At 52.4% G+C, this 11,226-nt stretch overlaps 2 protein-coding genes across 3 annotated transcripts in view; one reads left to right on the forward strand and one right to left on the reverse strand.

The window, feature by feature from the left end:
* Positions 1 to 1,532, reverse strand: part of Emc8 (ER membrane protein complex subunit 8) — an 11,031-nt gene extending 9,499 nt beyond the window's left edge. Inside the window, exon 1 of the mRNA XM_021169786.1 lies at positions 1,182 to 1,532. Within this exon, the coding sequence (XP_021025445.1) occupies positions 1,182 to 1,403 (222 nt within the window). The 5' untranslated portion in view covers positions 1,404 to 1,532. The remainder of the gene's footprint in view (positions 1 to 1,181) is intronic.
* Positions 1,533 to 1,642: 110 nt separating this feature from the next.
* Positions 1,643 to 7,431, forward strand: LOC110299870. 2 transcript variants are annotated; one of them, XM_021169788.2, is made up of 5 exons: positions 1,643 to 1,777; positions 2,638 to 2,711; positions 5,923 to 6,090; positions 6,421 to 6,552; positions 7,195 to 7,431. In XM_021169788.2, the coding sequence occupies exons 2-5, from the start codon at positions 2,639 to 2,641 to the stop codon at positions 7,329 to 7,331; spliced, it is 510 nt and encodes a 169-aa protein (XP_021025447.1). In that variant the 5' UTR covers positions 1,643 to 1,777; position 2,638; the 3' UTR covers positions 7,332 to 7,431. The 2 variants fall into 2 exon arrangements, with proteins under 2 accessions (XP_021025447.1, XP_021025446.1); XM_021169787.2 differs by having other exon boundaries at positions 1,643 to 1,757.
* The last annotated feature ends 3,795 nt before the right edge of the window (positions 7,432 to 11,226 follow it).

Below are 11,226 nucleotides of genomic sequence, written 5' to 3' on the forward strand. Positions count from 1 at the left end.
AAGTATCACCTACAAATCTTCCTCCTGCTCAGAAAAAATCTAAAAAAAAAAAAAAAAAAAAAACCATACAATAACTCTTCAAGGCATTCAAAATGTGCCCAGTAAACGTGCCAATTTGCCTAAAGGCTCTTGTAGTTTGCTGGAAATTACCTCTGGTGTTTTAATGTAAATTAAATAATGGACGAGCAAGGCGTGGTGGTAGTGCACACCTTTAGATCTAGCCTCAGGAGATGGAGGCAGGCAGGTCTGTGTGTAGGAGGCCAGCTTGGTCTACAGAAGAGTCCCAAACTTGGTTAAGGCCACAAGAGTGAAACCCTAGCCCCCCCCCCCCAAAAGACACAGAAATCAAGGAATGCTAGTCACGTCTGTAATCCCAGTTCTCAGGAATCTAGAGCAGGAAGTGCTGGGAGTGCCAGACTAGCATGGGGGGGGGGGGGGGGCTACATTCAAAGCAAGTCTCTGATTCAATGCAGTCATTTTGGTGGGGGAGCGGGAGACAGGATTAGCATTCCCTCCTTGGCCAGCTCAGATTTTTAACTTCAGAGCTCATTCTGAGATGTAAATGAGGCTGTGGGGAGACTGGGTGGTTACGGGTCTGATCTGTTTCTCAGGTGTGTCGTCAGGACGGCACCTGAGGGCGCTTCCAAGATGGAGTAAGCAGCGTCTGACCATATCAGTCCAGGGCTTTATAAAGGCAAACCGCAGAGTTAAAATTCCGGGTCTTGCAATTGTCTCTTGAGCAGAGAAAGCAAGTTTGATTGCAAACGCAGAAACAGCAGTCAGTATTATGACCTATAATCTTGCTAAAACAGCAAGTCTGGGGGAAAATAATCGGCAAGTGAACCCACAAAATAAAAAAACAAACAAACAAAAAAGTCTGTAAAACTAGAGATTTATCTGCTATAGGCATTTTTTTTTTCTTTGTGGCCTCACAAGCACATTAAGTTTAAACTTTAAACGTTACCTATCCCAGGTCTCACTATGTAGACCAGGCTGACCTCGAACTCTTGCCTCCCCATCCCGAGTGCTGGTTTTAAGGACGTCCACCATACACTCGAGTTTCTCGGTCATCTTACAAAACCTCGAGAGCTCCCCGGGAGCAGCCGCTGTGTCCCGCGAAGGGTGCCCGACTCCGCCCGGCCCGGAACCCCGCGCCGCGGCCTCGGCCGCCGCGAGCTTACCAGGGTGAGCGCCACCTCCAGCATGGGCGTCAGAGCCAGCGTGCCGTGGAAGAGCGGGATGCAGTCCACGAAGAGCGTGTGGCTGCCCGCGCCGGGAGGATGCTCCTTGCGCGGCCTCTGCCTCTCGGCCACCAGGAGCCCGTTGACAGCGCAGTGTGGGTACTTGGCGCCGTGGAGCACCATCTTGCAGTAGGCCTGCGTAGTCAGCTTCACGCCGGGCATCGCGACCCACGCACCACGGTCCTCCGCCACGACCCCCCGCTGCACGCCGTGACGCGCTCGCACCTCCGGCCGCGGCCTCCCGCCTCAGCCCGTCGGCCGGAAAACGTCTGCCGGAAAGCAGCCGCGACCCGCTCGGCCTTTCGCGACAGTTACCGCCCCGCCCCGCCCCGTGCCGCGCCCCGCCCCGCCCAGCCCCGCGCTCTGAAGTGGACGGGCGTGGGGCGGGGCTTCCCCGATTCCCGCGATGCTTCGCGGCTCCGTCTAGGTCTTCCGGTTGCGGGCCCCGTTCTTCCGGTCGCGAGCACCCCGGAGTGTAGAGGGCGGTCGCGGCGGTCGCCTGGGCAGCGGTGGCAGGTGACGGCCTTGGACGGCGGGTGAGGGTGGCACGGTCGGGGGCCCGAGGACCTGGAGCGCCGGAGCCGGGAGCAGTGCCTCCGAGACGCCCCCGGACCCGGGACTTGAGCGGCTCCGTGACCTTGGGGCGCCCGCTTCCCCGGGCGGGTCCGTTGTCTCGGGTCCCCGCTCCGGCCTGCCCGGCACCGGGCGTTCCCGCTGCGCCAGGCCTGAGGGACAGCGACCTGAGCCCTGACGTCACGCTACGGTTTCTGCCGCCCCGGGCGTTGATTTTTTTTTTTTTTTTTCCGGGCTCGGACGTTCTCTCTCGGGGATCGAATCCCAGGGGTTGTGCTACAGTGAGGCGTGGGGCTCGGGTCGCTGGGGCGGGTGACAGGGTCATCCAGGTCGCCTTCGGGACGCAGGGACTGGAAGCGGGCCAGGGCCAGGCCTCCTCCCGCTTGCCCTTCGCAGTCTGCACAAGTCAATTTTTAAAATAAAACCCAGTCGCAGGAGGTGTACTACCATGATATATATATACCGAGTTCTAGCAGTTTCAGTCACTTTTGTCTTTCTAGTTAATTTTTTAAGAAGCCGGGTTTATAGTCATTGGCCAAAGCCATGTATATTACAGCCCTTGGCTTGATGTCAGGAAGCTCACCTTGTGCCTTCGCCTCAGTAATAAAAACCGGATCCTGGGGGCATGCCTCTGGCCTGTAATGCCCGCTCTTCCGAGGTAGAGGAAAATAATAATAGTGGAAGCTTTCAGGCCAGCCCGTGCGTTTCGGGGGATAAGTTGCATTTACTTCCTGAATGTTGCGGCAAAAAGATTTTGGCTAAAAGGTGTTTTCTGTCATTGTTAGAGGTATACTTTTTTTTTTTTTTTTTTTTTGTCTTTCAGAATGTTGGCTTCCAGAGCGCTGAGCCTGATTGGCAAGAGAGCCATTTCTACTTCGGTGTGCCTTCGAGCACATGGTGAGTGGGACTTTCATTCCCTTCCCTGCCCTTTTCTTTCTCCTCCCTTTGGTTTCTCGTGACAGGGTTTCTCTGCGTGGCTCTGGCTGCCTTGGAGCACAGAGACTTAACCTGCCTCTGCCTCCCATGTTCTGGGATTAAAGATGTGCACCGCCATGCCCGGCTCAGGACTTTTACTTTCAAATAGGCAAACTTAATGTCTTTTTGCCCCTATGTCTCAGGTCCTGTGCTGGGATTTTTTTTTTTTTTTTTTTTTAACAAAGATGCCTGGTAGCTTGGCCTTACAGGGATTTTAGGGATGATGAGAGTTTGAACAGGCGTTTGTCTGCTTGAAGGAGTGTGGGTAAATCCTATTAGTTTAGGTCTTTGCTTGCTTTACTTTCTTCTTACATTTTTTTTCTCTCTCCTTTCTTCCCTCCTTCCTCCCAGTCTCACTGTGTAGCTCTGACTGGCTTTGGACCCACAGGGTTCCACACTGTGCCTCCTGAATGCTGTGGTTAAAGGCAGGATACCACACCTGTAAAGTTCTGTCCCTTCTGTCTGCCTCCATGTCTTACTTTAATCTTTTCCTGCCACAAGCCTCTGTAAACGTATTAAGCCCCTCTTCTGTTGCCATCCCAGAAGCATGGAAGCGAAGGGAGGTTGGTGGGCTTGAGTCTGAGCTGTGTGGATTTCACCTCAACCATGGACCAGCTGCTGGTGTCCTAAGGCTCTGCAGCAGTGAGAGTGCTGTGTCCTGTTGCTCTCCCTGGGGCACCCTATGTGCAGGCTGAGACAGAAGGGTGTTGGGTAAGGAAGTCCCTCTTTTATTATCCAACACGGAAAGACATGCTCCATCTCCAAGCACAGATATCTGTGACAAGACCAGTTTTTGTCTGGCTTGGCTGTCGTCTTTTTTTTTTTTTTTGGCAGTCTGGCCAGTGGACAAGGAGCTGCAGTCTCCTTGTTGTCCTCTGTGGACATCTGTGCCCACAGTGTTAGAGTGCTTTGGGACTCCGCTGGGGCACTGCTGTCAGTTGAGGTATTTGTGGTGTGAGGTGACTGAGAAGAGATCTGAGCCCTAACATCTGACAAGCCGGGCAGCGCGCGCCTGGGGTAGGAACAGAAGTGATCTTGTGATTGCAGTCTTTGCTTTTGCCCCCCTTTTATTATTATTCTGTAAATTTTCCCCAAAGGTTGAGGTTTAAGAAGGGCGACTGAGGCCTGGCATATGCCTGGGTAGGTAGGGAAGGTTTCTGCAACCCCGGTCTACTTGGAAGTAAGGCTGCCAGCTCCCCTTACCCACAGCCCTTAGGCCCAGGAGCAGGGATAGTTGCTTGGGACTTGTCTTCATGTGCAATATGGCCCTCAGCAGTCGGCGTCTTTCTATGTTTCTCATGCTCCAGGTGGGGACGATGCCAGTCCTTGCCTAATGAGGCCACTCATTCAGGTGAGGTCACCTCCCTGCACACTTTTTTTTTCTTAAAGATTTATTTATTATATGTAAGTACACTGTAGCTGTCTTCAGACACTCCAGAAGAGGGAGTCAGATCTCATTACAGATGGTTGTGAGCCACCATGTGGTTGCTGGGATTTGAACTCCGGACCTTCGGAAGAGCAGTCGGGTGCTCTTACCCACTGAGCCATCTCTCCAGCCCCTCCCTGCACACTTGAGCGTGGTCCTGCACAGGTGGCCACAGCTACGAGGAAGCTGGCTGTGGGCTCTGCACCTCTGACCCTGACCTTTTTAAAGAGGGGGGTTTGGCCTTTGCTTTCCTCTGATCCATGGAAGAGGCACAAAAGCTCTCAAGTGCGCCTAGAAAACAACTTACCCACTCTTGATCTAGAATGTAGTGCTTTATGGCTGCCATGCTCTGAGACCATGAGAGTTTATGGCAGTCTGATAGCTGAGCTGTAATTCACACAATACATTGGGTCACTCAAGTCACTTCTCGTTATTTTAGTGTAGTTGCTGGTATGTGCCATTATCATAGTTGATTGATTCTAGAACATTCTCACCCTAATTTACATCTATCTCAATAGCTTGCAGTCCTTTAGCTTAGAGGCATAGGGTTGAGGGTTCATGAGCATGTGTGTGTGTGTGTGTTGAACTTGGTAGGAATGTTCAGTAAGCTGTTCAGTAGCTGCCGTTCTTTTTCTGATCATTGTCTCCTAGTTTTAGGACAGCATTTCTGTGATTGTTCAGTCAGGTCTCAAATTTGAGCTCCTCCTGCTTCAGCCTGCCGGGTGCTTGGGTTCAGCGTGTGCTGTCAGGGCCAACTTTATGGGATGCTGAGGGTTGAGGTGGGAGAGTAATCCCAGCAGTTCTGTTGGGATGGGGTTGAGCTGAAGAATGGAGACTCACTGTTTTTTTGTGCACCAAAGTAAATACACAGAAGGACCACATACAGCACTGCTTAAGGCTTAGTCTGTTGTGTACCAACATGACCTGGAGATTCAGACTTGGGCCTGAGCTTAAGGGGAAAGCATTCTGCAAAGCTTTGTCCTGCAGACAGCCGGGGCAAGTTAGAGCTTTAGCAACAGGAAGCCCTGGGGGCACGATCCAGCTTGGGTTCTTGTGGCCTGAGCTTTTGTCCTGATGAGGCCACTCGCTGTGATGGTTCCATGGAGCAGCTGGAGCCTCCCCTGGGGCTGGCTCTCTCCACTGTCACTTTGGGCCGACTGGACTGTTTTGAGTGTTTTAAGTGGGAAACATGGGAAGGAACAGAGAACTAACCTGCCGTGAGTCTGCTTGTTGAGCACAGCAGTCTTCCCTCAGAGGCTCGAGGGCCACCTTCTGCTTCCTGACACGTGCATTCCTCCAGTGGGACCCAAGTGTCCTGCACTGCTCAGTTCTCACTCAGAGTGGGAGCCCATGGGGGTACAGGTGCTTACTTGTTTCCTGACACTGCCATCCATCCATGTCCAGAGTTAGCCTCCGTGAGCAGTAGGCACTTGTAAGTCCTTGGCTGCCGGGGTCACGGTGACCCATCAAGACTCTGCAACAGTCGCCTTTCCCTTTTTGAATTTTATGTCCTGAGTATGAGACCCTGTGGTTGGGTCTCCATTTAGTCCAATTGCTTGTCTAACTAATAACCCTCAGCCCTGGTGCTGCCTCTGGTGACTGAGGGTTTGCTTAGGTCAGGCTTTCGTTTTAACCGTTGACCTGTTACCGCCCTTCTGCCTAGACTGCCATCCACACGGGTTTTCAGGTCTCTCCAATGTGTTTTAGGGAGTGTTGTGAAGAGTGAAGACTATGCTTTCCCCGCTTACGCTGATCGGCGTGACTACCCCTTGCCTGATGTGGCCCATGTCACGATGCTGTCTGCCAGCCAGAAGGCGCTGAAGGAGAAGGAGAAGGCCGACTGGAGCAGCCTTTCTAGGGATGAGAAAGTCCAATGTGGGTATCCGAGGGGGTGCACAAACACTCAGTAGTGTGTGGAGGTGATTGCACTGGGTCAGCTCTCCCAGCTGGGCTTCTGGATATCCATTCCATACTGCTGGCTTGGCCAAACGAGGAGCCACGTGACCTCACAGTCATGTGACCTCATGTCCAAGGGCTGTGCTCACAGCTCTTCATTTTCCCCTTCCATGTGTGCTGGTGTGTGAGTGCAGGTGTGTGCACAGTTGTGTGTTCTAGCCTAGCCTGTGCAGTCCCTGGGATGGGTTTATTCAGGGAGGGGGCTGAGCCCTCTGTAGGTGTTCTTTACCTTGCATCTGTCTCATTCAGTGTACCGCATCCAGTTTAACGAGAGCTTCGCTGAGATGAACAGGGGCACCAATGAATGGAAGACAGTTGTGGGCATGGCCATGTTCTTCATTGGCTTCACTGCGCTTGTTCTGATTTGGGAGAAGAGCTATGGTAAGTAGCGAGGGTGAGGCAGGCCCAGGACAGCTATAGCTCTTGGTGCTGTTGGGGTCTTATGTGGCCTCCAAGCCCACATGGATAGAGACGCTGTGATCATGGCAACAGTTATGAGCTACAGCGTGCCTTTGTGGCCAGCTGTCCTTGTGGCAGAGCAAGATGGTTTGCTTTGTATAGAATATCGTGTTCTGTAGCTTAATTAAGCCTCATGTCCACAGAGGACTGCATAGTGTGAGCTAGGAGACCCATTGGCTGTGTGGCTGGCTGTTCCAAAGCATCTGGAGTCTGGGGTGTCGGCCTTTTCCATAGTGTTTGGACACTGTCGGGCTTGCCTGCTCTCTGACATGCATCCTCTCTGGGTCAGGTTGTGTTGCATTCTGAGCAGGCCCTCCCCTCCTGAGTGTGATTGCAGACTACTAACATGCCAGCCCTCTTAGTGGCACCCCTAGCTGTGTGCTGGGCCACCCTGCAGACTCTGCCACTGACAGCTTAATCCATAGGATTTCCCTGCTGACTTTTCACAAGCAAGGGAGGTTCTGAGATAGGAGTTACAGTGCCCTGGATTAAAGCCCGAGTGAGAGAGGGGTTGGGGGGCAGGTGGCAGGGCAGCCTTCCTCACCAAGTTGTTCTGTTCCACAGTGTATGGCCCCATCCCTCATACCTTTGATCGTGACTGGGTGGCCATGCAGACCAAGCGAATGCTGGACATGAAGGCCAACCCCATTCAGGGCTTCTCTGCCAAGTGGGACTACGACAAGAATGAGTGGAAGAAGTGAGAGCCCGCTGCCTGCCGGCTCCCTGCCTCCCTCCCTCCCTCGGCATGCTGGAAGCTGCCGTGTCCAATGGTCCATGCTAATAAACGACCAGTTTACGTGGTGTCTGTGGTTCGTTCTTTGGCAGTCACTAAATGAGGGCACCTGTCTCCGGAGTTGCTAGGTTTCTCACAGTGGAAGTGAGGAGGGTTTAAGGCTTTTGCATCATTACTGTGTGTGATGTCAGGTGCGTGTGTAGGGAACAATGTGGGGCTTGGTGTTCGCCCTTCATTTTGCTGTGGTCAAGTTCAGGTCACCAGGCTGCGTGACAGAAGTTTCTACCCACTGTGATGGGTAAATATATTCTGAGTAGGGGACTTGCGTTTTAACTTGTTGAGGAAGAGTGTATAAAAATGGAACCTGTTAGGCAGTGGTGACTTCCAGCATGGGGCGTGGGGGCAGGGGCAGGGACAGGCAGATCTCTGAGTTCTGGGACAGCCAGGGCTGCACAGGGAAACCCTGTCTTGAAAAACAAACAAGCAAAAAAACTGAAACTAGATTGACTACTATGGTGGTCTGAGAGATTGTAGGTTGTGACATTTTTACATGGTCTTAAAGTCCTGTTAGGGTGGTGTCTTAGTCAGGGTTTCTATTCCTGCACAAACATCATGACCAAGAAGCAAGTTGGGGAAGAAAGGGTTTATTTGGCTTACACTTCCATACTGCTGTTCATCACCCAAGTCAGGACTGGAACTCAAGCAGGTCAGGAAGCAGTAGCTGATGCAGAGGCCATGGAGGGATGTTCTTTACTGGCTTGCTTCCCCTGGCTTGCTCAGCTTGCTTGCTTATAGAACCCAGGACTACCAGCCCAGAGATGGCACCACCCACAAGGGGCCCTCCCCGCATTGATCACTAGTTGAGAAAATGCCCCACAGCTGGATCTCATGGAGGCATTTCCCCAACTGAAGCTCCTTTCTCTGTGAAAACTCCAGCTTGTATCAAGTTGACACAAAACCAGCCAGTACAGGTGGCCTGACATAATCCTGTGTGGTAGCCTACAGAAATTGCCGGGAGTTACTTTAGTTCTTGAAATTGTCACCACTGAATAGAGGTAACCGTGGGGCTGTGCAGAGCAGGCCAGTCTGTAACAGCTGGCCAGGCATGGTGACACTGTCTCCACACCAGCACTCAGAAGCAGAACCAGAGTGATGACAGTAAGTTTGAGGACAGTCCGGCTGACATAGAGGGTTCTAGGCCAACCAGGGCTACGTAGACCCTGACAACCAAATTGTAGTGAGAGAGCTGGGGTGTGGCCAGTAAAAGGATGGCTGCCCAGCATGCCTCATGTTCCAACTTCTGCCACAAGCTGGCAGCAGCAGAGCTGCAGCCTGCAGAGCAGTGGCCCCTGATGAGCACTTGGGAGATTCAGCCTTCTACCTTGCCCCATGTTAGCACCAGAGACCCTGTCTGGAAGGGAAGAGATCCTTGAGCTTTCTTTCTTTCTTTCTTTCTTTCTTTCTTTCTTTCTTTCTTTCTTTCTTTCTTTTGTTGTTGTTGTTGTTACATAAATTCAGGTCCCAGTGATGGCCGTGGTTTTCAATGGAGGACTTAAGTCAGAGGGTTGATGTGTCACTTCTCTCTGGGACTCAGGATTCCCACCCGAGTCAGCTCGGACCTTCTGCTTGGGAGTACAGCTTCACCATGAAGATTTCTCACATCCCTCCCTAGGTTTGCAGCTCCTGTCAGAGCCACTGAAAGACATGGAACTTCTCTTTGCTGTGGACCTAAATCAGAGCCAAACCTGATCTCTACCCTGGGCGCATAGCCCCTGGGTACCACCTGGACTCCACCCTCATCCTACAGAATGCTAGGAAATGTCCTTTTTTTTTCAAGATAGTTTATGCTTCCCTGGGACTCATGACAACCCTCTGATATTAGCACCCCAAGTGTTAGCATCCCAGCATGCACCACCACGCCTAGCTCTACCGCACTGTTTTTACGGCAGCATGTTTTAGTCCGCATGTGCAGAATGCTGTTTCTCTGTCGGCCAGTGGTGGGCCTTTGGCTGTGCACCTGCCACTTCTCTGCTCATTCCTGTACACCCAGGTGAGGCACCTTTCTTTCTGGTCACCTTGTTTCTGGTCACCTTGCACTTTTATATTCTTTGCTTTCTGACTGAGCACCACTTACATTGCCACCGCTGGCATCTGAGAAGCGGCCACTGCTGAGCACGGGTAGGAGTCGCACTCCATTAGGCCTGGGCTGGTGGGGAGTCACCTTGGACCTCCTGGGGACTGGGGTGGAGTCTTGGAGCCCACACCATGGCATAAAGTCTTCTCCAAAGGGAAGGGTCTCAACAAGCGCAAATGTCCCTACCCCTTCTGGAGCAGTACAGGGCTTGAACCTGGGGCCTCTCATACACGCACAGGCAAGTATTGGGCTACTGAGCTACAGCTCCAGGCTTTGTGCTTGTTCTTTAAAGAGTGATTTCAGAGCTGGGGAAATGGATCCGTGGTTAGCAACATGTTCTGCTTTTCCAGAGGACCTGAGTCTGGTCCCCAGCACCCACGTCAGATGGCTCCAAATTGCCTGTGTAACTCTAGCTCCAGGGGAGCTGATGCTCTCTTCTGGACTCTGCCGGCACTTGCGCTACCAGAATCATGCCCCCCGTAAACACAGCATTTAAAAAGAAACTTGTTTTTGGTTTGTGTTTCCTGAGACCAGGGTTTCTCTGTAACAGCCCTGGCTCTCCTGGACTCATTTTTGTAGACCAGGTTGGCCTTGAACTCATAGAGATCCACCTGCCTCTACCTCCTGAGTTTTGGGATCAAAGGCGTGCACCACCACATCCAGCCCTAAACCATCTTTAGCAGTGTGGTGGTTCCTGCTTTTAATCCCAGTACCCAAGAGAGCCAGGCTTTTGAGGGCAGCCTGGTTTACGTAGTTTCAGGACTACATCGAGAGAGATCCTGTTACATCGAGAGCATTATTCGTTTAGTATGTACTTTGTATGTGTGGGTGGGTGCGTGGGTGCTATGTTGAGTGTGCAGCGGTCAAAAGGCAACCTGTGGGTATCAGTTCTTTACTACACAGGGGGTCCAACTCAGGCCGTCAGGCTCGGCAATGGGAGCCTTTCCTGAGGAACCACCTCGCCAGTCCATGCTTACGTCCTTTGTTATTCCCGAGACACACAGTTCTGGCCAAGAAAAGGGCCTCAAGATACCTTTTCAAAGGGTTGTCTTCTGCTCCCGGGCCTCTCAATGGCCCCTGTCTCCTGAGTTTGGCACCCACTACAGCTGTTGCAAAGCACTGTATTCTCAGCTCTGGACAGCAGGGGGCGCTCGGAGATCTAAGCAAACCGAGTAGCGTTGGCGCATCCGCAATCTGAGCCAAGATTGACCGATGTGGAAGCCAACTCAGACTCAACGACGTGGGAGCCTCCCATGTTGGTCTTGTTGGAGCATCTGGGACAGTGCCTGGGACATAGGTACTTCATAAGTGCTTAGTAAGGGAAAACATCCAAACCCTATGGGTGGGCCCACCTCGAGGGGGCTTCTAAAATGACTTCATCTTTTTGTTCTTTTGCTTCCCTTCCCCCATAAAGTCAGCACTGAAGTCAGCCAGACCCACATACCTCAGGGTCTCCCTCAGCTGCCCGCTGTGCTAGTGCAGGCTGTGGGCAGCACCTTGCTTTGGGAGGGATATTCTGGGTTCCACTCCTTTCGGAAAACGCCTGTGCCAGGTTGATGTAGGCATGGGCGAGGTGAGACTTTGGGATGAGCATAGAAAGCAGGTATTCTCATCCTTGAGGAGACTGTTCCTGGTGGCGCACGCCTTTAATCCCAGCACTCGGGAGGCAGAGGCAGGCGGATTTCTGAGTTCGAGGCCAGCCTGGTCTACAGAGTGAGTTCCCGGACAG

Source organism: Mus caroli, chromosome 8 (genome assembly GCF_900094665.2).
Source record: "Mus caroli chromosome 8, CAROLI_EIJ_v1.1, whole genome shotgun sequence".
Lineage (NCBI taxonomy): Eukaryota > Metazoa > Chordata > Mammalia > Rodentia > Muridae > Mus > Mus caroli.

What these genes read in the sequence shown, in the direction of transcription:
- LOC110299870 (XM_021169788.2), top strand. Translation starts at nt 2,639, where the DNA reads ATGTTGGCTTCCAGAGCGCTGAGCCTGATTGGCAAGAGAGCCATTTCT. An exon ending in GGTGTGCCTTCGAGCACATG is followed by an intron (nt 2,712 to 5,922) that starts GTGAGTGGGACT and finishes AATGTGTTTTAG; the next exon opens with GGAGTGTTGTGAAGAGTGAA. An exon ending in GATTTGGGAGAAGAGCTATG is followed by an intron (nt 6,553 to 7,194) that starts GTAAGTAGCGAG and finishes TCTGTTCCACAG; the next exon opens with TGTATGGCCCCATCCCTCAT.